Raw genomic sequence first — 26,855 nt, 5'->3', positions numbered from 1 at the left:
TCGGAATACAAAAGAAAACCTACACGATTAAGCATAAAAAACTCTACAACGTTGCCATTTTCCATTTAAACTATATATAATATATACAAAAATATTTATTTAAATAATCATAATAATTCAAAATATAACATATAATATATCTTTCATAGTCCATGAAATAGTTACATTTCATTATAAGCTGCATCGTTTATAAGTCAAGAATACTACAGAGTATCGGTGATCGAACACTGATATTATTTTTATAATAATTTTGGAATTGTATCTTAATTTATTATCTTATATTTTCTCCCAATTTTAAGTGTTTAAAACGTCGGAACTTTATTGCTCCGTAACTAATTTATTAATCGATAACATTGTCGATAAAGCTGGGCTCAGCTCACGGCTCGCATCTGATATCGAAATAATACGTGAAAATAATAAATTACAAAATTTCGGCCACGTGAATATGGAAACATCGCATAAAATATTCTATGCTCAATTATTTTATGCTAATTCGTGCTTTACCGTACTCAACATACGAAATAATTTACGAAAAATACAAACTATATAATATACAAACAAATATAATATAATATAATATAACAAATGGACATTTTAAGGAATGTGCAATTATAATTCCTAATAAAATTAATAACATATAGAATATAGATACACAATATATTAACCTAAACTGTAGTGTATATATAAATATATATAATTAATATAAAAAAAAACGTGAAAAAAATCGATGACCAGCCTGTAACACCGCCGCCACGACCGCTCCCAAACATTGCTGACGCCTCCATTCTGGCGCATAGATAATAATTTATTATCTATGTTTTGGCGGCCCTCTGAGTCTGGAGCCGCCATCGAACAGCATTCGCCGTTGGCAGACCAGTGGTTACTTATTTGGTACTTACTTGTTGGTAAAGTTCTTGTGTGTGTAGACGTCTCTCAGTAAATTTGAGTTTTACGGTCGCGATCTTGTCTTTCGGCCCTCACGTCTCGTTGCATTGTCAATTCCCGATTTCCTTCGCGTCCTTGTTGGACGCCGTTTTTGATTTTTTTCTAAACTTCATTAATATTTAATAATGTGCAGCGATTCCTCACAACCGGAACGAAATATAGAAGTTTATGAAATAATGGAAGATAATTTCGAAGAAGAATCAACTGATAACGAAAGTAGTGAGGAAGCAGAAACAACAGATGGAGATTGTAGTGTGGACGAAGAATCGGCTGTTGTAGAATCGACTGATGAAGAAACTAGTAGCGATGTTACAACTGATTCTGCGATAAATGTTCCATACAGTTTCATTGGCAGGGGCAGGGGCAGGTTAACGGCAAGAAGGGCGAACAGAAGACTCCCTTTTTATGTCAACGACCGGCATAGACGAAATTTGCCACTCCCAAGGTACGGTACAACAGCAACATTACAGCGCATTTTTAATTTTTAACGGATAACAACAACATTTATAAACAAATGCGAATGATGATTTTATCATATCAATTCTCCCGGCCTCCACCCGGAACTGTTGTTTCGCACGTGTTTGCCGTTTTTATTTTCATTCTCGTCGTTGTCGTCCGCCATAACGTAGTTATCGATACGTATCGAAATTTCCTTTTTGAAAATCTCACAGATTTCTATATAATAGGTACTAGATAGCGAACTGCCGCCATCAGTTGAAGCTTGGTTGTCCATATTTGATATGGATAATGAGATTAATTATGATTTATGTTGTATTATATATTAATATTTCTATACCTGTTGATTGAAAAAATATATAAATTTTTATACCTAAATCATTTTAAATTTATAATTTTATTTTACCTTTTAAAACCATGTTATTCCTAATACATTTTGTACAATGTTTTGCTAACCAACAGTATAGTGAACATGCGATAAGCGCTTGAACTCTGGATTCAGTATGACGCTATGAGCACCTTATCTACTATAATATAGACATTTGTGGGAAATCATGCGAACAACTTTCATGTTGCTCACATTGCTCATGTATACACGAGTACACGACTAACTAACGATCGATTTTTACTACCCTCAGTGAAGAAGACAATCCATCGGCATCCAACGGATTTGAGTGGAAGTCCGGACCAGAAGATACTACCGGCCATAAGGTAATTAGGAGAGTTAATAATACTCGAGAAATGTACTATAGAGTGAGATGGTGAGATCACTACCGAGGGCCACTACTAATTGAGTCGACCGTGATGCGCGAGTACATGACTCAAATGGTAATACATTATATTTTGGAAGATTCGGTTATAAGGATCCTTCTTCGGTTGTTGTGTTTTAATTATTACAACACACACGTACAATATACAAAACGACCGTGTTGTTGAAATTAAATCTCTTTACCACGGTTATCTACTCCGTAAATAACCGTGCTCTTTACAGAGGAACGAGGGTGGGCACAACATTTTATTAATTTATTGTCATGACAGATTTTTCGCGTCATACAATCAGCTATTTAATAAATAATAGTTATCGTTTATTTAAAATTACCCACATAATTATTTAGGTTCAGTAAATTCCCTATTCTATTATGTTATAGTATGATTATTAATTTTTCGTAAATTGTTTTTTTAGGACGTAAAGCAAAATTAAACAGGGGTGCCAATGATTTGTTTTTTATTGATTCCAATTTTTTATAAGGTATATAATATTATTATTTTTTATATGTATAATAATGATATTATTTTTTTTTATCAATTATTTTTATATTGTATTTTCCTACTACATTAATTTTTATACATGTATTTTATTTTTATATTAATTTATGACTTAAACAACACAAATGGTACAAATAATTGATTTATGAATAATGGTAACAAATAAATATAATATTTGTTTCCTACTTTATAAAAATAATATTGTCGACTCGTTTATTTCCACGTAATGTTTCGTGAAGACACACAAGTACAACATTGGTACAAAAAACGAATTTTGCTGAGTTCAAAATCTTTTTCAGGGCACTTTAAAAACTATTGGGAAATTTTTACTTTTGAAAAATGTGAAACTGCGTCTGATTGGTGGTGTGGGGGGCGGGGGTGATATATAGGACTTAGGGACATAGGTATATTTACTGGAGCCGGTAATCTGGGTGAACTGACTAGCCGGCGAAAATGGCATTACCTGCTTACTTTAATTTATAAACTAAAATATCTATATAAAAAAAAAGACTTTCCTTTATTAATCGGTAAGATGTGTCTCGAAAAAAAGGTACTAGATAAATTGAGTTCCGAAAATAAAATGTTAGTTGTTCTAAATAAACATATACCTATTATGGTATAAAATATTATAATCTCGAACTTCTCGGTATAAATTGTATAGATGAAAAAATCTTATGGTATAAATTATTATAATACCTAGGTAACTATTATATTCTTGGTGAAAACTTGAATGATGGGGCCAAACAGGTAGGTAAGTTGGTTTATGGCCTTAACCCAACTTACTACTACTTTTTTTACGCAGAGATTATTTTACCTAATTGTACCCAAATTTTTTCGGACCCAATTTACCTAGCCTCATTGGGGCCTCGTCTTTTCAGGTACCTACCTTATATTTAAGCACTAGTAAAGTCCCGTATTTTTTCCAGGTCGGAATTACACTAAATGGGTTGAATATATTTTTCAGTGAGTGGGTACTGAGTAGTATTCACATAACTGGGTTAGGAATGTATAATTTATTATAAATAACATAAATCATTTTTTTTTTACATTTTTTTATACTTGACATTTTTTGGGGGGACTCAGGTTTCAAAAATTATGTATTTTCCAGATTACTAAAAAACGTATTAACTAATATCAACCTAAACAATAACGATTATCAAAACCCAAACGATTGTTTGAATTTTTTGTTCATATAAAAATTTTTTTTTATAACTATTTTAATTCAAAATATGACAAAATATAAAACTTTCAAATATATAGTAGTCAAAAAATTATAAAATGTTCAATTTTCAAATCTAAGGTTTGAAATTTAAAACAATAAATATCACACTATAACCTAATAATCTAAAACTTATATAAACACAGTTGTTTTTAAGACATTTTAAATTCAAAAAATTACATATTAAAACCAAGAATTACGATTTTAGTTATTTTGTTGTAAATAAATATTACAAAAAACATCAACACTTCCTGGGTTGAGACAAATCTTTATTGTGTTCAAAGTAATTCAACCTGAAATCAAAATAAATAAATTACATGACTAATATTAATATCAATTATAATGGGTAGATCATTAAATGTATAAGTAAAGCACATGATGATAATACTAGTTAACAAAATGCTTTTGAAGAATTTAGTAAATCAGTAAGTTAAACTACAAATTATTCATTTCTAAAAATTTGGAAAACAGTAACACACACCATAATTAAATCCGTGTCTTTAAGAAATTGTTTCATTATTACCTAAATAATAATAATTGTATTGTAATTTATAAAAAAAAAACAGGTCTATAAGTTACAATGTTAGGCCCATTTTCCAATGACCAAATGCATTCCTTGGGTTCATAAGTACCGCACTACAGAATGAGTTTCTTGCATTTTCATAATCATCCTTCTCCAGATACAAATCCCCCCATGGACATGCATGCATTGTACGCATTTAAATGATCTTTAGTCTCTTTGTATGTTTCAAGTGAAATAATCCAAACAGTTAATGTAAATGATTATTTTAGTATGGTTATGTTATATGCTATAAAACAATAGCAGTATTGAATATAAATATGGAAATATTAAGTCTCGCCGATGATTCGATTTTATTAATACCTGAACCAAAAGTTGATAGCTTGAACTTTGAAGCAAATGCGATCTTAAATTATTGTGTATGCTCAGTTCTTAAAAATAAGTTAAACTTAAACTTCCTAAAATCTATATTTATTTGTTTTAATTCACTTGTTAACAAGTTGAATGCGGCTAATCCAGCAACGTGATTGATGCCATTTGGCGTCTAATAAACATTTAAAAAAATGGTTTAATATTTCCTACACGTGGCTGAATGTTAATTTATTATTATTTAGCGTGGATTAAAAGCATGTTTTAATAATGTATACATACGTCGTTATAAGAAGTTCCTCTATTTTTTTTCTTGTTTAAAAATTTATCATACGCACTGTTGAAAACAGCATAAAAACATACGCAATCAATGTGGTAATAATATTTTACATGGTCATAATTTGATTGCACATTCTCTAAAATGTTATCCTAGTTTAATTACCAAATGTGACCCAAAATGCGTGTATCTTGAAAAGGTTAAAGAATCTTGGCTTAATAATAGATTATAAACTGAGATTGGCAATTGTTCTATGTATTTCATGGAGCCAGGTAAACTATAAGATGTAAACTATAAAAGAATCATATATTTAGTTTTAGTGCAATCTATTTTCTCATATGTTATATCTATTTAGGGAGGAACTATTAAAAACATTATCTCTAAACTCAATAAATGGTGTGATTAAATATTTACTAAATCTTCCTATACAAACTAATACTATTCTAATTTATGAAAAACTCAATGTAAATAATTTTAAGATTATTTATAATCAAGCTGTAATAGTAGACTTGTATAAACATGAACATTAAATAACTGTATCAGATCATGAACATTAGTACTATAGAATTATACGCAAAATGTTGGTATATGTTAACTAAAGTCTAAAGTGTCAAAAAGTTTTTAGACAAAATACCGTCGTGTATACTGGTCTTGATTTATGTTGTATATAAAATATTAATATTAATCAGTTTGCTTATTTTAAGTCATTCAAAACAAATTTCACAACCGAAGAAGTGATTAAAAAATTCATTGTTTTGACAATGGTTTTGTAGGCTTGTGTGTGTGTCAATGTGTGTGCTTAACGAATATTAAATGCATGATTTTAAAGAAAAACTAAATATTAGTAAAAAATGATTGAATTTTAGTTTATTTAATTGCATATAGTGCAAAAAAGTTTATAAGGTAAATTAATAGTTTAACTAAAATATGTATTACCTATTTTATTGTGGACCAACAGTAATAAAAGTAAGTGAAATTATACCAAATTATATCCTAGTTTTCCTAAAAATTCAGAAATTTTTTGAACATTAACAATGTGTGAAATATGTATATAAAATATCATTTATTCCAAAAGTGGAAAAGTGGACTAATATACTCTATTTCTTGAGAGAACATGCCAGTTCTGTCCATGTAGAATAATGACTGACTAAGTTGTAATTCAAACTTCAAATGACATTCTTATATCTATCATTAATTACTTTCAATTTTCTAATATAACATCTTAAGAGGAATATTGTATTACATTATCATGCCTTTCACTTATCAAACATTTATTTATTTATTTATTGATATTAAAAAAATAGAAAAGTTGTCTATAAAGAGCTCAATGACAATCAAAATATTTTGATACTACAAAAAACTAAAAATTGTTTATGCAATTTATACATAATATTTATTTATTTTATTAGGAGGATGTCTCGTCTCGAATTTTCGATCACGTTTTTCAATAGTGTATTGATATTTATCAAACTTATAGACGAGAACATGATCTATGATAAATCATCGGCTTTTATTTGATATTTTAATTTTCAAGGGAGACATTATGAGCATTTGTAATTTGTGATATATCTCACCCATATCTTGCTTGAAAATTAAATTATCGAAAAAATTGTCAATGTTTAAGTGCGGATTAAGTTATTACCTTAAAGTTTGATGATTGCTCAATTTCCTCTTATATTAAAACTTACAGCACACTATCAAAACTAGTTAACGAAGATATGCCATTTCTTATGTGTGTAAGATGGAGACAACAAATGCACGGGTAGGTAGTGTCCACTTAAGAAATATTTATAAAAAAAAAAAATGATTGGATGCCTATATTTCATAATACCAGGAGCCTCTTGAATTTGTTAGAAAACTATTGTTATATAAAGCAAAGTGAGTATTGAATTGGTTTTTACAGAAACCCGTCCGTAATAACTTTTTTGTTGTATATTTCATATATAAATATATACAACATACAGGATGAAGCTAACATTATAATTAGCAGTTAAAAAATTGTTTGGTCATAGTTTATGTATGCTCCTCTAAATATAACATAGCAATAGATAGTACTGATAATAATTATAACTTACCTAGGCGCTTACTATATATTTGAAAAAAAAAATATATATAATTATATAAATATAATCTAAAAATTTGAATGTTATTAGTTTTTACCTCCATAGCTTCATAAAGCTGCTTGAGTGTATCTCCTGAAATTTTAATCGAACTTGCTTTGCCAAGGGTTGATCCAGATAAGTCCTTCACTTTGGTAAACCCTAATATTTGTCAAATTCATTGGAGATATGTCTAAATCTTAAAAAAAAAAAACATTTATATATACATATACATGGTAATATTAAGAACAATTATAAAATATTTACTTTAAATTGTTTTTTGTATAAGATTGTTGTAATAATTTATATTGGTGCTTCAGAGTCTGAATGCTTGAGGCAGAATACATCCTGTAAGTGTTATAATTATTATTTGATGAATAAATTTAATGTATACTTATTAATAATTAATCAAATGTGTTAAATGCCACATTTTTGGTACACACTTTTTGTCTTAAAAGTAAAGTACGTGGCAAAATAATGTTCAGAGGCTCATATTTAGCTTTTTTAATCTGCTGTATATATAATTTGAATGTGGCCATTTCCACAATACATAAATTATTTATTATTTTATTTGTGGATTTACCATTTTGTATTATAATTATTATTTTATTGTTTTCCATTTTTTTGTGTACCGTGTAAAATACATTATGAATATTTTCTATGTATTTAAATTTTTTCTTTATATCATTCTGGTCATTCCCACGATACATATTATTAAAAAAATATATCAAAGAAGGCAAGAAAAATAAGGTAGTCTCGTAGAACAGGAAAGTACCATTTTGGTAGTCTTAGATAATCGGATTGTGATGTTTCACAAAATAAGCGCGGTAGTCGCGATAACGAAAGTAGTCTTGGGAGGTAGTTGCGATAACAGCCGTAGTCTTGTATAACAGGAAAAAACCCCAGATTCTAGTACTCAAGTCCGCTTTAAAGTATTCAAGTCCAATAAAGTGAAAAAGCAAGGATAAAGAAAATTGTATGACTATAAATTACACATTGGAAATTTGGAAATTCATAGATGAATAAAATATGTTAATATAAGCATATTTTTGTGTAATGTATGCTGGAGGGACCCATATACTATTTATATCTTACTTGACAGTAGTGAAAAAAGCAACCTTGGAGATTGCTTTCGTTAAAATTGCTTCTGACAGCATTCATCAAGCTTCTTTTATAGTCCATAATTAAAGTCAGTTGAGCATAATTCAATGGCGAAATTCTGTAAACAATTTGGAAGAACGACTAATATGTGGCTTGTGTCATTTTTGATGTCAAAGCATAATACACCATTGGAAAGGACTAAACAGTTCAAAAATTATGTGATATATTCATTTATGAACTAATTATATTATTTTAAATTATTGTAATTGGATCGTTTGATCCGTTGAAATAAATAAATAAATAAATAAATAAATAAATAAATAATATTACAAAAACTTAATTAAACATAAATTATTAACAATTTAAAGCAAAAAATAATTAACCTATATTATGCATTAAAAGAACAAAACAATTTAGTCAAATGCATTAACTTACAACATTTTTAAAAAGTACATGAAATGTCAGAAGGCAACCTTTATTAAACCGAGAAGGACGTTTTGGTACAGTTTAAAGGTTCCATCAACTCCTGCAATTCTGACAGATAGAAGCTCATTTCTATACTTTTCAATGGCATCTAAATTGAAAAATACTACTCCAAGAGTTTGTCCCACAGCTTTAAATAGTTGTTGAAAAAACCTAAATACATATAATCGATTTAATGAAATGTTAAAATATTTTCTTTAAAGGATAATTAGTCCTATCTGCTGTCATCTTGAAGGTGGATGCTGCAGGGTTGATGCATATGCCATTTTTTCATTCAGGATACCTGCCAACACTTCAATAGTGTCTGGGTTTGGTGGACGTCGGCAATGACGCATTCTTTGTACATGTGCTTGGGATTGGAGAAATGTATAATTACTTGCACCATCTGGGTTTCAATAATATTTAAAAATATGACTAAATTTTCTATGAAAAAAGTTACTTACAAACAAAACCTAACTTACGCAATTATTTCATTGTTATAAATATTTCTTATTGAGTTTAACATTCTTCCAGAACTTGTTCCTGTCATTTCAAAACTTCTCCTTAAATGGACCATTGGAATATCAACTATTGGTGGATTATGGTGATGGTTCATATTTGCCTTAATCCTATTTTATTTTATGTCCATACTTATAATTGCTTTAGTTGGATAAAATTCTGCTCTATTTTTTTGGTTTTCACATACCTAAGAACTAAATATATAAAAATATAAACGGATAAAATATTTATTTCTGACATATTGCTACACTTACATTTTATTGTTACGGCTATTATTTTTGTAATATCTATAGCCTAAATTATCTATATCAACTAAAGACTTTAGTCGAACACCAGGCAATGTTGTATATGTTGAAACAGCTTCCTGCGGTAAAATGTGTGCATTTTCTTCATGATCTGAAAAATGTAAAACGGTAAGTATACAATAATAATTGTAATAATTACAATTGTAAACAATTAAAAACATGAACAATAAAAAAATACAAGTTATGTACAATAATACATGGTTACACATTCCGTAATAAATTAAAATATTATATAGAAAAGATTTAAATATATTAAAAAATATTTACCATCGTCAATTTCTACTTCCACTTCATTAGCTGCGTAATTGTGGTCCATAATGAGAATTATATAGAAATAATAATGAGAACAATAATTATAACAATTTAATGAGAGGTAAATACTATATTATTTTTTAGTACATTTTTGTATTATACGTACAGTGGGGTATGGTTATATAATACTAAATTCTTTGATTTCAAATTTCTGAAAAAAGACAGTTGGTATTATTGAAAATTTTAAATTCCTCATGAAATTTCTTATCAATGTGTAGGAGAACTGTATTGCCCTGTATACATTTTATATTATTCTTCTTTCTAATTAATGTCTAGAAAACACGAGTGACGATAGCGAAAAGCACGAATTCTTCTTAATTAATTAATTAAGAAGAATTTATGTTTATTTTAATTCGTGGCGAAAATCGATATAAACGATCACAATTTCGGCATGAACGAACGAAAAGTGACAATAAGACACGACGCTCCGACGCCACAAAAAAGACGTAATAAAATAAAGTAGCCAACAGTTAGTGGCCAGTGGGTCCACACCGCACTGAATAATTTCTCTCAAACGTCGTAACGTTCATGACATAATAGATGGGTATGACAGTAACGAAACGTAATAAGGAGTAAGGTTAGCGCCTACCACCATCCCCAACCATAGTCGTGGTTCGCCTCATTTCATTGGCTGTTAAATTACCAAACAGCGGCAACCACGATTAAAGCATAGAACAATATAGAAGCGACACTCGATCAGCTGATTGGGGTTTTGTTTCCCTATGATCTGAAGTCTGAAACTCCAAAAAACATGGAAACGTTTCCGCGCACCAACATGATGTTAGACCTAAGGTCACCTGTTTATGTAAACGTTTCCCGGAACATAGGCGGGATACGCTACGCGGGGTCCGCTTGTTTACCATTCCCTATTTCATATATGCCACGCCCCCCTGGAGACCGTGTTCAAGGCCACAATCGCTCGATCCGGTCCATTCACGGAGTGTCGTACCCCTGATTAAAGGTATATCATTAATCGTGGTGGCAACCCTGTACTGCTAAAAGACGGGGCGTGGAGTGGTCGGCGAACACAAAGCGCATCAAAAAGTTGCCGACATACCAATCTCTTTTGTCATGATGCGTAGGTACTGTAATCGTCTCGTCATATTCTGTTGGAAACTTGGAAGTTTTACGTTAGATACAAAATTATCGCAAGTGCCAGAGACAACGGTCTTCCGAGGTCGGCGTTGGTTCGTCACCAGTCCGTTTGTGGATGGTTTAAGTTTTCGTCGAAACCGCGATAGGTCCATCGTACCTATCGTTCGTTTTTAACCAATCCACTAAACGATCAACACTACTATCTAATATTGCGTTTGACTGATGAGCGAGTCCGTGGGATGGGTTGAAAGAAAATAGAATACAGTTGATATATGGCGTGTAAATCTCTACATTGATACCTATATCTCCGCCAAATTGTAAGTTTTCAAATGTGTTTAATGTTTTTTACTTGTACTTTAACTGGTACTGGGCCCTTTAATACTAATTTAATCAATCTTTTACTGATTTAAAAAGATGCCATACTAAATTTGCTGGTTTTCACCAATTGATAATAAAATAAAATTAAAATAGTCATGTAACTTTATAATTAAGAAATGATTTTTTAAGAGTTTTTTTAAAGAATGAAATAAAACAAGATGTTCTTTAGTATCATCAGTGCTATTAGTATTTACCATCAGATATTTAAAACACAATAATATATTCATTGCAATCATTATAACATTTTGGATTGAAAATTTAGTTATTGTAATATGATTTATAAATTCAAATTTAGTTATACTTAAAACATATTAATAATTTATTTATAATTTTAGAGAAGATGTGTTCTGTTGAAGATACATATAAAATCATGGTTTTCAGACCAACATTGACAGAATTTAAAAATTTCAATAGCTACATTGAGCTTATGGAGAAAGAAGGGGCTCACAGGGCTGGATTGGCAAAAGTATAATATTATAAAATTGTTACATTTTTATATCGATTTCAGATTTTCTTATTACAAGTCAACCTTATTTTTCTTCTAAATATGTAATATTAATCTTTTAGGTTATTCCACCACCTGAATGGAGAGCAAGAAGTACAGGATATTATGAAGATGATATTATGAGTTTGAAAATTCCAACTCCAATTAGTCAAGTATTACGTTCAAGTACTCAGTTTTTAATAAACCAAGTCAATTAATTATTATTTTGATTTAGGTTTCACAAGGTAATAGAGGACTTTATCAACGACTTAATATACGAAAGAAACCTATGACAGTATCTGATTATAAAATATTAGCAGAATCTGATGAATTTAAGACACCTGACTTCTTTAATTATGACGATCTTGAAAGAAAATTTTGGAAAAATATTATGTATAACCCCCCATTGTTTGGTGCAGATGTATCTGGATCTATTATGGATAAGGATCTTGGTGTAAGTATTAGATTTATACATTTATAAAATATAATTTATTTTATCTCAACTGTATATGTAAATGAAGTAAATATTGTATTAAATTAAATGAAGGTTTGGAATATTAACAAATTGGATACAATATTAGATTATGTAATTGAAGATTATGGTGTTAGAATTGAAGGTGTCAATACAGCTTTTTTATATTTTGGTATGTGGAAATCCTCATTTGCTTGGCATACTGAAGACATGGACTTGTATAGTATATACTATCTACATGCAGGATATCCAAAGACATGGTAAGATTATTCTTACATTTTATTATTTTACTTTGTAATTATATATTATATATTTTATTATATCGAAGGTATACGATACCTCCAGAACATAGTCACCGCTTTGAAAGATTGGCTAGAGACATTTTTTCAATTGAAGCTTCAAAATGCCCTGCTTTTCTCAGACATAAAACGACTGTAATCTCTCCTGATATTTTGAAACAAAACTCTATACCTTTTAATAAAGTAAATAATTAAGAACTACTAATTTTAAACTTGATTATTAGTAACCTAATTATGATTTTTTTATGATCAATATTATTGTTTGTTATAGATCACACAAATGCAAGGGGAATTTATTATAACATTCCCCTTTGGATATCATTTGGGGTTTGACCACGGATTCAACATGGCGGAATCCATTAATTTTGCATCACCACGTTGGGTGGAGTATGGGAAAAAAGCTTCACAGTGTGATTGCAGTCAAAATTCAGTGAAAATTTGTATGGATACATTTGTTAAACGTATACAGCCCGAAAAGTATGAATTATGGCTTCGAAACAAAAATATTGGTCCTCATCCAAAAGATACTTCTGGTACTTTAAAAGCTCCTTTGACTAGTGAATCTAACATATTATGTAACAGGAAGTAAGTTAGTTTTCATTATCCAAATATAAAAATTTTTTAAATTTTGTTTTTTTATATGTTACAGCAATACAGGTATTCCAAAATATAACATTAAAGCTGGTAGAAAACGTTGTCATGGAACACTTCAATCAGATTCTGAATTGCCTAATGATACAACATATGCAAATAAAGCTATAAATGTATCTCCATCAACAAGTGTACAAGGGTTAAATAAAAAAGAATATAAAGATGAGCAACTTAATGACAAACAGAGAGAAGTAGTGGAAAATAAATTGCTAAAAGCTGATGAAATGGGTTGGTAACATTTACATTGATCTTGTTGGTTCAAGGATTATTTTTTATTAAATTGTTATTTTTAGATGTCACTGAAGTATCATATAATAATGGAAAATCTAGACTTTTGAATAGGGCTCATATCTGAAAATTAAAATTTTTCATAAAACACAAAAAACTGATTTTCTTTTTTCTTTTGTTTTTTATTGTACCAATTTTTCTAAAATTACGGACAATTACTCAATAGCATTAGTTATGTCTACATGTAATATAATATTCTTGAAGACGTGAAATTTTATTGGAAAAATGATTCATTAAGTTTTCTGAGATGAGTCCTTTTCAAAATTTATACGATGACTATAGTGATTTAAAATAGAAAAAAAAAGGCTTTTTTTATCATAACAGAAATCAGATATGGGCCTTTTTCGCTCATAAAATATCGGTCAATATGTGTAAATGAAAAAAATGTGAAAAAATCTATTCTGATCAAAACTCGAGATGGACCCTTTTCGAAATTCCCAATTTAATGTGGTTGTAGCTAAACCATTACCACCAATTAAGTTGGAAAACCCATGTAATTCATTTCTCACCAATTCGAAAATACACATGAATTTCAAAAATCAGCCATCTAATATCAAATTTTATTTTTTTAATTTACTGATAAGTTAATATCAACATTTAAAAATATAGTAGAATATGCTTTTAAAGATCTTAAAGGGACTCATTGAATCAGATTATTTTATCAGAACTTTGTTATATCCAGATGAAAAAAACATTCTCCACATGAGACATCAAAGTACATGACTAGGAATTGTAGTATCCAATGTTGTATAAAGCATTGTAATAAGTGGTTCTACTGTACAATATAATATTATGTATGATACTAGTCATATTGGTTACAGTATAAATACTAATTAATTTTATGTTCATAATATGTTTTTACTCTATTCAACATAAAACCTAACCTCGGTGACGACCAGTTTTTGTTGGTTAACGGTCAGGTCAACACCTGTTTGTCACTCTTAGGAGTCAAACATCTGTACTCCTGCTATGATTAAAAACCACACTTTTTTGCACAAGTCGGCCGCCCAGGTTACTTGTTATGTTGAATAGTGTCTATTTAAATAGACATTTTAATTCACAGATATACAAAATAATATAAGTGATATGGTTAACAATCGTTGTTCATTTGAGGTTGAGCGTCTGTATAACATTTATAGAAGTATGGATGACCCACATTGTTCAATATGTATGATGTTTAATCATAAAAAGGTAATAGAAAATACATTTTTCCAATAATTCACTTGTACTTACTAATAAAAATGTGGATTTGGTGTTATTATCAAAATATGATTGTTGCTCACACCAGTAAACGTTTTAAGAATATAATTTATTTTGAAAAAACTATATTTAAAAATCATAATATATTTTAGATTCTGAGTGGAACGATGAATGTATTGATTTTACAATGATTTTTGTTTTATTTTTTATTTATTTTTCATTTATTTTTAAAATTTTTTTTTGTGTCTGTCATCACCTTTTAGGACAGTAAAAGTGCTTGGATTTTCTTCAACAGTACCTTTTATAATAGGAAAGTGAATCTAGTTGGTACTTTGAGGGGTCAAAAGTAAAAAATTTTTCAAAATCGCCGTGAAAAATAATAGAAAAATTAACGAAAAAACGGGAATTTTTACGCAAAATCTGTTATCGAGAAAATCGGTTTTGTTTTTTATACAACTCTATAACAAATGACCGTAGGTACATGAAAATTTGACTGAATGTTTATATTAGCATTTTATTTCTACACACCATAACATTGTTCAAATATTTTGATTTATTTTGAGCTCTTTACAGACATTATCAGTTTCCATTTTTTTTTAGATTTTTTTTTTCTATAAATATCAATATAATTTTATTTGTTGGTTAAAAAGCTTGAAAATTGAATAGAAAGTTCCTATTATATTGTTTCAAAGGCAGATGAAAAAAATTAAAAATCCATGGTCACAATTTTTTTTTATAAGCATCTAAAGTTCAAATATTGACAAAATACGTAAAAATGACGAAAATTTGCAAACTATTTGAATTAGAAATTCATGAAAAATGTTCTTTTTAAATCTAAGATTTGAAAATGTAATACAAGATTCTTCATAACTTTGTCTAGCTTTTTTAAAAAAAAAATGTCTTCCAGCAAGTCAAATTAAATTTTTATGAGCGTTTGAAATTCATATTTTTACAACATTTGATATTTATTCGATTTCTCATGTAACGATTTTATTATTTTGTTGTAATTAAAAAACGAATGACTGTAGATACTTGAAAATTTAAGTAAATGTTTATATCAGCATTTTCTATATACGATAAGATTTTGAAAATAATTTGACTCTTTTTGAGCTGTTTACGGACATGGTCAGTATTCAATTTTTTTAGTTTTTTTTTCTATAAATATCAATAAAGTTTTAACTGTTGGGACAAAAAGTGTAAAACATTAATACAAGGCTCCTGATATATTGTTACAACAGCAGTGGAAAAATATTAAAAATACATAGGCACAATTTTTTTTTATAAGCATTTAAAGATCGAATTTTGACAAAATTTATCATATTTAAATTTAATAATTATTTTGTAGTTTAAAATTTATAAAATGTTCAACTTTTATATCTAAGGATTGAAAATTTAAAACAAGATTCCACGTAAATATTTAATTCTGTTACCAAAAATTCTAAGAAATACATAAGCACAGTTTATTTTTATAGTAATTTTAAGTTCAAATTTGGACGAAGTTACATATTAAAAGACCTGGAATAACTGTTTTAGGTATTTTGTTGTGATTGTATAATATTATTCGCGTGGGTACTTGAAACTTCTAAAGTATAATATTATATATCTATGATAGTACCACAATTTGTTGTTGATGTATAACGCGTTATAAGTACCTAATGGATATTGTGATATGATTAATTTGGAATTTATTATAGATACCTATTATTGGTCATTTTTTTTTTTTTTTAATACCATAGATTATAAGTGTATAATATACCTTATACCTAGACTGACATACCGTCTCCGCTCAGAATCGTTTTTCTTATACAGTGATATTATATCATTGAATTCAAATTTAATACTATCAATTATACAGTGACCCACTTGTAACCTACTATACAGCCGAGCGACATCCACTTACCCACCTTTTTAATGTTTGAATAGTTAACTTTCAACTTGGATTGGAAAATCATAGCAAAATCTTCCGTGTTACCCACTTTGAGGAATCCCACTAAAGCATTATTTATACGTGCAGTTTCTGGCCATAAAAAAGTTTTTAAGGAAAAACTCATAAGATGTGTAAAATGTTTTTTGACAGTTCATTATACGTGTTATGGCCTAACTGAAGACACAAGTAGTCATTGGTTATGTGATCGATGCATGAAAAATCCTAGGCTTGTCGTAAGTGTATTATAAATTAATAAATTATGTATGGTTGCACAAGTCTCAACTTAAAAAATAATTCTCACGTCAAATGAATACTCTTTTTTGACTCAAGAATTTATTATTTATTATTTTTGTTATTAAATTTAAGTTTTTTCTGTTTTTCATTGTTATTGTTTCATAGATTAATCTGTATACATAAAAAATATTCAATTTATCAAAAATAGTTTATAATAAAATAATTATGTGTATTGAAATGTATGTACCTATAGGCTTGTATATACTGTCCATTTAAAGTTGGTGCTCTAAAAGAATTTGATATCAATGAATGGTCACATGTTGAATGTCATATTTTTCTACACAGCAGTAGTCCATTAACTATCAATATTTTTCCAACAGCCTTTATAACTAACCAAAAGGTATATAATGAATTCATTCTTAAGTTGTATTTTTTACACCTAAATTATGCAACATTTTAAATGTATTAAATATTTTACAGTGTGTAATATGCAATTTAACATCTGGTAATTGTTTTCGTTGCTCTGGAAGCAGTTGCTGTGCACAGTTCCATATTTCTTGTGGAATATTTGCTGGATATCATTATCAAATTCAACAAAAGCATATTACTTTAATGTATTGCAACAATCATTCATATATTCCTGATAAAGTAAGTTACTCTTCACATTGCTTAATTAGTAATTTTATGGTGGATGTTTGTATTTTTAGAACAAGATAGTTCACATAAATCAAAAAGTATGGACAAGACACTTAATAGGACAACATGAAACGATCTCTGAATGTCGAATTGTAAAAATTGATAAAACTCCTTTAGGTATTGTGAAATACAGTGATGGTAAAAAATCAGAGAGTATTACACTAAAAGAAATTAAGGTATTCTTGTTTATTTTACTTTTTGTACATTATTATCTTTAGGTAAAGCCCCTAATGTTATATCACAAATTTACAGATATCTAAAAAATACAATTTTATACCATCAAAATACAACATATGATTTTGCATACGTCTATACTCTTTTCCGAATAAGAACACATCAAGCGGTCACGGGCAAAACCGATTTTGCTACATAAATCTGGTGCATTCTTATTTTGAAATGAGTATAGGTTGGATTTTTAAATCAATTAATCTATCAACTTAAACCTGAAACTAACTGAATAACAGTATTTTTTTTAGACATAATATTATACATTTTCATGTTTTTGATTTATTTAATTACTGATATTGATTATATGTTTCTTATGTTATTCAATTATTTGGTGATATTTCAGAATCATAACAAAAGATTTTGGTTGTACCATTGATTTAAATAATAGAAATCACTAGTTGTACCAACAAATATGTTATTTAGTTGATAGTTTAATTGATTTTGTATTGCATTGTATTGTATGGTAAAGATTGAATTAAAACAAAAAATATTAAAATGCTAATATACTTATAATAAATTAATCAATTTGATTCTTAGGAACTTAATTATTTTAAAATCCATTTTATGACTGTTATTCTTTAATGTTTGCCTTTTTTTTAGAACACTTGAAGTAAATAATATATTCCTTACAACATAATTTACATCCTCTAATATTCATAAATAATTTTTAGATTCTGAGTGAAACGATGATTGTATTGATTTTACAATGATGTGAGTTTTTATTTAATTTTTTTTTAGTTTTTTTTGTGTCTGTCATCACTTTTTAGGACAGTAAAAGTGCTTGGATTTTCTTCAACAGTATCTTTTATGATAGGAAAGTGAATCTAGTTGGTACTTTGGGGGATCAAAAGTAAAATTGTTCCAGTAGTTTTCAAAAGCACCGTGAAAAACAAAAGAAAAAATAAGGAAAAACGGGAATTTTTACGCAAAATCTGTTTTTGAGAAAATCGATTTTGGTTTTCGGTGTAACTCTAAAAAAAATGACCGTAGCTACTTGAAATTTCGAGTGAATGTTTATGTCAACGTTTTCTATACACCATGCCTTTTTAAAAATATTTTAACTTATTTTGAGCTGTTTAGGAACATTTCCAGTTTCCAATTTTTTTAGTTTTTTATTCTATAAATATCAATAAAACTTTATTTGTTGGGTACAAAAGCTTGAAAATTTAATAGAAGGCTCCTAATATATTGTTTCAAAGACAGATGAAAAATATTAAAAATCCATTGTCACAATTTTTTTATAAGCATTTAAAGTTTAAATATTGAAAAAATACGTAAAAATGACGAAAATTTCCAAATTATTTTGAGTTAGAAATTCATAAAAAATTTTCTTTTTAAATCAAAGATTTGAAAATGTAATGCAAGATTCCTCATACATTTTTTTACCTTTATCGAAAAAAAAAATGTTTATAAGAAACTCAAATTAAATTTTTATGAGCGTTTGAAATTCATATTCTTACCACATTTGATATTCACTCTTATTTCTCATGTAACAATTTCCTTATTTTGTTGTAATTAAAAAACGAATGACTGTAGATACTTGAAAATTTCACTGAATGTTTATATTAGTTTTTTCTATATACGATAAAATGTTGAAAATAATTTGACTCTTTTTGAGCTGTTTACGGACATTTCGCGTTATAAGTACCTCATGGATATTGTGATATGATTAATTTGGAATTTATTATAGATACCTATTATTGGTCACTTTTTTTTAATACCATAGATAAGTATATAATATGTTAATCTTATACGTACCTACACTGACATACCGTCTTCATTCAGAATCGTTTTTCTTATACAGTTATAACATTGAATTCAAATTTAATACTATCCATTAAAAAGTGACTCACTTGTAACCTACTGTACAGCAGAGCGACATCCACTTACCCACCTTTTTTTTGTTGTCATTTTTTTTTTAGAACTATGCAAATAATTTTCCACGCATTAACAAAATAATACATTTAAAATCTGGTGACAAAGTTTTATTCCAGGGCTTAAATTATAAACACATGTATTCAGTAAGTATAATTTATTATATTGCATTTAACTTGAATAACTTGAAATTAATGTTAGTGTACATGTCAGGTCGAATATTACGATGGTACATTTGGTTGTATACTCCCTGATGATCTACACTTTTCCGATGAAGAATCTTAGCAAGCTTAATGACTATCTAGGTTAGCTGCATATCAAAAATAAAATAAAATAATTGATGTTTTATGAGTATGTTTACTTACTTAATTAACAATTTTATTTTTAGAACTTTTAAGAATATAATATATGTATATATATATTAATCAACTTGTGGCCCATAATTCATATTATAAATTGTACGCATTATGATAATAACTTGTTCTAATATTGTATAGTGTACACATGAATAAATAAAAGATACTTTTACAATTGTATTGAAATACAGATACAAGTACATCCATTCAGAATGTATTTCAAATACATTTCAAATACTTTAAAAAAAGGTATTTAAGAACTAAAGTAGTAATAGTAGGACACTCCAGTGCACTTTATGCAAAAATAAATATGGACAAAATCATCAGTCAAATTGCTGAAACCAAAGCAAAGAAAGTTAATTTACTTAGGTAAATAACTATATTTTTAATTTAAAATGTTTTTTTTTTTAAAATACATTCTCAGTAAATGTTGTAATTTTGTTTGTTGTTATTAATTATAAAAGATTATTTTACACATTAAGTTCAACTAGGTAAGTTTATCTATTTAGAGGCCTTTATAAATATGTTTAACAAATTAATAATTATACAATATTATATTATACAAACGATACTTACCTAATATGTAATTTGGAATAATTCACCGTTTTTAATTGATTTTATGTTTGGAAGGAATTGTTTTGCATCTTAGTTTTTAAACTGCACAGAAGAAACCCTAATTTGCATTTAAACAATCTCCCGTTCGGTCTTTTAGGTTTAGCACGATTATAGATATATGAATAATTATATTAATATATTTATTATTTATATTATTTTATTCAGCAAAAATAAAGAATGCTGATTATGAGGATAGTGATAAGCCATTTTTTTAATTCAGATTTTGATTCTCCATGGTTGGTAATAATGATGTAGTCTTTTCTTATTGGTTGTAGGAGAACTGAGCCCATCTCACTAACTACATACTATGATCGTCAGATCAGACTGATAGTAATAATAATAATATGATACCTAATATAACAGTTACGACATATATATTACCTACTCAAGGTTTATAGATAATATAGATGGATGTATTATGGATTATGGATATGGAAATGTTTATAGACTATTATTTATAAACCTTGTATATTACTGACCGATCCATCAGGTATGCTCACCCACATTGATTCCGTTAATAATTTGAATGTATTTAAATTATGGTTTTTGGAATTTTCAAATCATATTACCTATTCTAAGACCATCAAGAGTGGTTTCAATACTCAAATAATCAGAAGTATGATGGGGTAATTCAAGCTTCGATTTTTCAAACGGGAACCTCGCGATTTTTTTAAAGATGTTTAGTGGATAATCGCTTTGGAAATTTGTACGTACTCAATTCAAAACGAGTGCCCATCCATAATCAATATGGGGTAATACATGGATATAATACAATATTAATTTTTTATTTTAAAACCAAGTCGTAACTCAGATTTATAATTTGTAATATTATACACCGTTATAAGACCGCATTCTAGCGAAAGCATCATTGTTCAGCGTTTTTTTCGGGAAAAGTGTATACCACGAAGAGTGAAGGCTATAATACCTATTATAGAATGAGACCAAACTCGTACGCATTAAAAAGGTAAAAAATGTACTAAATGATTCGCACGACGGTAACAGGCCGCACCGCGTACGCTAAGTTTTCTGCTCTAACCCGCGTAATATAACTACCTATAGGATTGTTCATGTTTTTTTTGCGTTTTTCAGAGGAAATTATTTTAATTTTATAGATTTTAAGATTACACATTTATGCTGTCGAATAGTATCGGACTTGGACTTACGGTGACCACAGATATTATGTGGCAGGGCTTGCATTTGAAAAAAAAATTCCGTTTTATGTTATTTACAATTAAAACGTTATTCAACTTTTGCGTTTATTGTTATTCAGAATTAAAACATTATCCAAGTTTTGCGTTTTGCGTTATCGTTGTTTAAAATAGTGTTAAGGTGCCGATGCCATTTTGTCCTCAAAAATATACTCTGCGGGAATAACAATAACGCCTTGTAGAATCAACCAAATTTCATAATATTTTTTTAATTGCTAGAGGGTAATATTCTACAGCCCATATCGATCTCTGTTTTTCAATATTTTATTCTCAAATTTAATAATATGTCTAAAAAAATACAAGATAAAAAGCATTTTTTTTTCTAATTTTTTAATACAATTATTTGAAATAAAATATAAAATCAGAGATCGATGCGGGCTGTAGGAAGTCTTTTTCATTCAGATAAAAAAAATAGTCATCAAAATCCGACAATTCTACAAAGCTTGAGAGTTATTCCCGTAAAGTCATTTTTTTTCTCGATATAATACACCCTATCAACCTCCCCTAAATAAGTATCGTGTTGTAGATTAGTGGAAAAGTCTTATAATTGAGGTAGCGACTAAAATATAAAATTCAATTTTCAAATTTTATAGAATTGTGGAAAATTTGAAAAACTGGCACCGGGACTCTTAATAAAAATTAAATTTAAAAATAATAACTAATGCGGGTAGGTTATGGCCCAGTTACGGAATAATATAATATAATCAATTCTTAGATTGTTTGCCTGAAATAAATGTTTCTACGAAACCAATGAACCTTTAAAATAAATAGATTTTAAAATATTTCGTTTTGTTTTGTTATATTTCGGTCAATGATGTTCCATAAATTGCGTTTGTGTTATTTTTTGTTAAATGATATAATGTAATATATTTTGTTAATCGTTATGTTTTGTTTTGCGTAATTTAATAATTTTTGATTATCGCTTTCCGTTATAATTACGTTTACAAATTTCAATCGTTTTTTGTCAAATTCAACGTTATTATAACGTTTACACGCAATGTTATGTAGGTATAAAATAACTAGATAATATAAATACTGTTACAGGATTTTTACAATTTAATTATTTACACAACAATCGGAAAAATATTTATGAAATATACACATAATATTATGACATTTCTTATATATGCGTATAATCGCACTACAAAAGCTATAAAATCTAAAAAAGACCGTGATTCAAAATAACGCATATAATATTTTCTAAAAACCGCAAAAAACACGAATAATTCCAATAATATTACGCGGGTCAAAGTAGCGACCCTATGCGTAAGCAGCCTGTGGTCGTTCAATCTGCGACTTATTTCGGGGCGTTTTTTATGCGTACCAGGAATACTGGTATACCAAACCAATTAATAAAACTGTCCCTGTTCGTGGTATATACAACAACACATAACCTAAAAAGTAGGGCTTGATCCTATGTTCGACGCCACCGAAACGTCACACACTCACACACCCGCACGTCATTCTGAACACATTCATTTCACGGTTCTCTCCATGTAGTGCGGTAGTGCCCATCTCCTGCAGTTCATTGTTTTGGATTTTAATTCTGCCATAGTGTTCCGACCAGGGTAGTCGTTTTACAGCCGATTATTATCGTATACGACTACCTTGGTCGGTGTGGTCTCCGGAAATGCCAGGATCAAAGTTCAAAAGTCAAAACCAAGTAAGTCTATCGTTTATATTGGCATGCATATACATGTCGCCGTCGACAATACTGATTATTTTACCGTTGTCTCAATAATGTAATCATATTCTTGAGGGACGTCAGCGCACTGTTTTTTTTTGCAACACGTAGACAAAACGAATTTACGCAGAATCATTTTTTTTTATGTTTTTGAATAATCTTAGAGTAAAATCAACCGTTACAAAAATGATAGAGAATAATATTTTAGATGGTATGGCGTCGTATTGATTTGTATAAATGTTGTCTAAAAACAATTTAACAATTATTTAAATGTACACATTTTTTTTTTTACTTTGGAAGTCGAATACAAAGTCAAATAATATTAAAATATAAAATCGATACGTGTCAAACCCTCAAAAATATTATCCTCTATAATTTTTGTATTAGGTGGTTTTATTCCAAGATGAATCAAAAGGTCAAAAACCGAGTGAAAAACGATTTTTGGCGTAAGCGTTTTATTTCGTATTGGTCTGGCGGAGAACAAATAATAATGCGCTGACATCCTCTTGGCGGTATCAATATAATAATATTGTTTAAAATTTGTATCCTTTACAATGTATTTATTGTTTATTTGTTTGCAGTGTTCAAGTAACGTGTATCGATCAATCGTAGGCCGAATAGAATATTCAAGATGGCCGCCAAACAGCAAGCCGCCGCAACGCACCCGCTCTAGAAATCTTTAGCAAAATTTACTCCGACGTACCTCTCCAACCCTACCTGCAGCTCTGACCATGGTTACGGTAATTGAATCCTGCACACACCCGTTTTCATGAGCGTACTGCAGAACATTTAATTCTTCTGGTCATGTAACAAAAAAAATTCTACACCGAGGGCAACCGTTTTTATGTGCGTACACCAGACAGTCTAAGTGTCAATTAGCCACAGCGTTGGCACGTTTGTTTTCATCCGATGGCGTCATCAGAGGCTATGGGATAAAAGTTGGCGTGCCAACGCTGCGGCACTTAGATTGTCTGTTGTGCGCACGTAAAAACGTTTCCTCTCGTCATATAACTCACATCAGAGATGTTATTCTCGTTCAGAAAAATTAGATAATCTGCAGTGTGCACGTGAAAACAGATGCGTATCGAGATAAAATTATCGACCGACTGTTGTAATACAAAAACCAATATGAATAACAATTATTTTGTGTGCCGTACCTACCGTTAAACTTCTTCTGCTGTAATTCAATATTATGTACTTTTAATTGTTGTCTATGAAATATTGAGCTAGACAGTTGTTTACCGTAATTTAACCCTGCACACACCCGTTTTCATGAGCGTACTGCAGAACATTTAATTCTTCTGGTCATGTAACAAAAAAAATTCTACACCGAGGGCAACCGTTTTTATGTGCGTACACCAGACAGTCTAAGTGTCAATTAGCCACAGCGTTGGCACGTTTGTTTTCATCCGATGGCGTCATCAGAGGCTATGGGATAAAAGTTGGCGTGCCAACGCTGCGGCACTTAGATTGTCTGTTGTGCGCATGTAAAAACGTCTGCTCTCGTCATAAAACTCACATCAGAGATGTTATTCTCGTTCAGAAAAATTAGATAATCTGCAGTGTGCACGTGAAAACGGATGCGTATCGAGATAAAATTATCGACCGACTATTGTAATACAAAAACCAATGTGAATAACAATATTATTTTGTTTGCCGTACCGAAAAACTTCTGCTGCTGTAGTTCTACATCATGTACTTTTAATTTGTTGTCTATGAAATATTGAGCTAGACTTTACGGTAATTTAATCCTGCACACACCCGTTTTCCTGTGCGTACTGCAGAAAATTCAATTATTCTGGTCCTGTAACAAAAAAAAAAATTCTACACCGAGGGCAATCGTTTTTATGTGCGTACACCAGACAGTCTAAGTGTCAATTAGCCACAGCGTTGGCACGTTTGTTTTCATCCGATGACGTCATCAGAGGCTATGGGATAAAAGTTGGCGTGCCAACGCTGCGGCACTTAGATTGTCTGTTGTGCGCATGTAAAAACGTCTGCTCTCGTCATAAAACTCACATCAGAGATGTCATTCTCGTTCAGAAAAATTAGATAATCTGCAGTGCGCACGTGAAAACGGACGCGTATCTAGAAAAAAATATCGTCCGACTATTGTAATACAAAAACCAATATGGATAACAATTAATTTGTTTGCCGTACCGATAAACTTCTGCTGCGTAGTAATGTACGATGTTATATATATTTAATATTGTTGTCTATGAACTACCTATTGAGCTAGACGACTGTTTACAATATTATAAACATTAACATAGATTACCTAATTACAGAGATGTGTATTTCTTTTTCTAAAGTAAAATTTACTTATGGATGTTATTCTTTTAATGTTTGTAACACACATTATTAACAGCGTATTAATAAATGCATATTGTATATTCAATAATCATATTGTTTGAATTTATTTATTTATATATTATCTACTTTTCAAAAGAAATAACGGCGAATTTTCGTGTGTGATGAAAAATGTATGTACCAATTTTTTCACTGTTCTTGCGGTGTTACGTGAAAATATTTAATTTTATGTCATTAACGTGATGCTTACCTGCAACTGTAGTTGTGTTATTACATTTAAAAACTAACTATATGCGTCAACATGGGCGAGATTACATTTTAATATTGGTGCGTAATTGTTTATACATGATAAAAAGTTTTATTATTGGTCTTAAACCAATATTATCTAGGTACATCTACATGGATTTAATTCTGGATATACGACTATACGAGTGTCAAATTGAAGGGTGAAAATGCAAAACGTAGTACCTATTGCCAAAATTTCGAAAATCGAGTTAAACATAGATTTTTATGGGAAAAAAATGTGAGGGATTCGATTTTGCAGCCAGAATGAAATTGTGTCGATAACTTTTGTGAATAAAATCGATTTTAAAACTGTGTTCAATACATAACGTGATATTGCCACATTTAATGTCAAAGCAAAACGTAGTATTATCATGTTCAATCATGTTCAAGTCAAAACGTATTATTGCCCACGTTATTAATATTGAAGCATATTTGATATCATTGCAAATCATGGTTTTGCCAATATTACATTTTTCTTCAAAACGTTGTATTGCCGGCAATAATGCGTTTTGCATCAAAATAAATAGGAACAACTTTAAAACGTACCTAATATTACCTTTACCTTTTCAAAACCTGCAATACCACGTTTTGGTCTAACACAAAATTTTTAAAGCATTAAAAACAATGCTTACAATTTAGGTAGATTTAATTTTACACTGTTTAGTGTTTACTTTTTATTTTTTATATATAAATAAACTTATTCTGTGAGTTTATAGTCAT

The 26,855-nt window shown here is 29.2% G+C and overlaps 1 protein-coding gene and 3 long non-coding RNA genes across 8 annotated transcripts in view; 2 read left to right on the top strand and 2 right to left on the bottom strand.

Annotated features, from left to right (window-relative positions):
- The window catches only part of LOC100573909, a 12,571-nt gene extending 2,193 nt beyond the window's left edge, over window positions 1–10,378 (bottom strand). Inside the window, exons 1-8 of one of the 5 annotated variants that reach the window (XR_511090.3) lie at window positions 9,957–10,378; window positions 9,806–9,835; window positions 9,488–9,629; window positions 9,197–9,427; window positions 8,688–9,120; window positions 8,247–8,450; window positions 7,419–7,499; window positions 7,213–7,350 (exon numbers count right to left, since the gene is read on the bottom strand). This is a non-coding gene — a long non-coding RNA (uncharacterized LOC100573909). The other 4 variants (XR_511092.3, XR_511089.3, XR_511093.3 and 1 more) reach the window with 4 other exon arrangements.
- Window positions 3,477–7,008, bottom strand: LOC107884838. The gene is made up of 3 exons (XR_001680178.2): window positions 5,058–7,008; window positions 4,896–4,950; window positions 3,477–4,179 (listed from the first exon to the last, which is right to left on the bottom strand). It is a non-coding gene; the product is annotated as an uncharacterized LOC107884838 (long non-coding RNA).
- A 432-nt stretch (window positions 10,379–10,810) lies between the features above and the next one.
- LOC100158707 (lysine-specific demethylase 4C) lies at window positions 10,811–20,613 on the top strand. The gene is made up of 15 exons (XM_001947526.5): window positions 10,811–11,262; window positions 11,659–11,789; window positions 11,891–11,980; window positions 12,043–12,261; window positions 12,355–12,539; window positions 12,608–12,761; window positions 12,850–13,163; window positions 13,228–13,457; window positions 14,581–14,708; window positions 16,641–16,877; window positions 17,132–17,278; window positions 17,359–17,526; window positions 17,586–17,750; window positions 19,725–19,823; window positions 19,891–20,613. Exons 2-15 carry the CDS (start codon window positions 11,664–11,666, stop codon window positions 19,960–19,962), a joined length of 2,334 nt encoding a protein of 777 aa, XP_001947561.2. The 5' UTR covers window positions 10,811–11,262; window positions 11,659–11,663; the 3' UTR covers window positions 19,963–20,613.
- Window positions 20,614–22,975: 2,362 nt separating this feature from the next.
- Window positions 22,976–25,941, top strand: LOC100573730. The gene is made up of 2 exons (XR_511088.3): window positions 22,976–23,519; window positions 24,122–25,941. It is a non-coding gene; the product is annotated as an uncharacterized LOC100573730 (long non-coding RNA).
- Window positions 25,942–26,855: the final 914 nt, after the last annotated feature.

The sequence above is a fragment of the Acyrthosiphon pisum genome, chromosome A2 (genome assembly GCF_005508785.2).
Source record: "Acyrthosiphon pisum isolate AL4f chromosome A2, pea_aphid_22Mar2018_4r6ur, whole genome shotgun sequence".
NCBI lineage: Eukaryota > Metazoa > Arthropoda > Insecta > Hemiptera > Aphididae > Acyrthosiphon > Acyrthosiphon pisum.
Note: the sequence above shows the minus strand (reverse complement) of the source record. Positions and strands in the feature narration are given on the sequence as shown.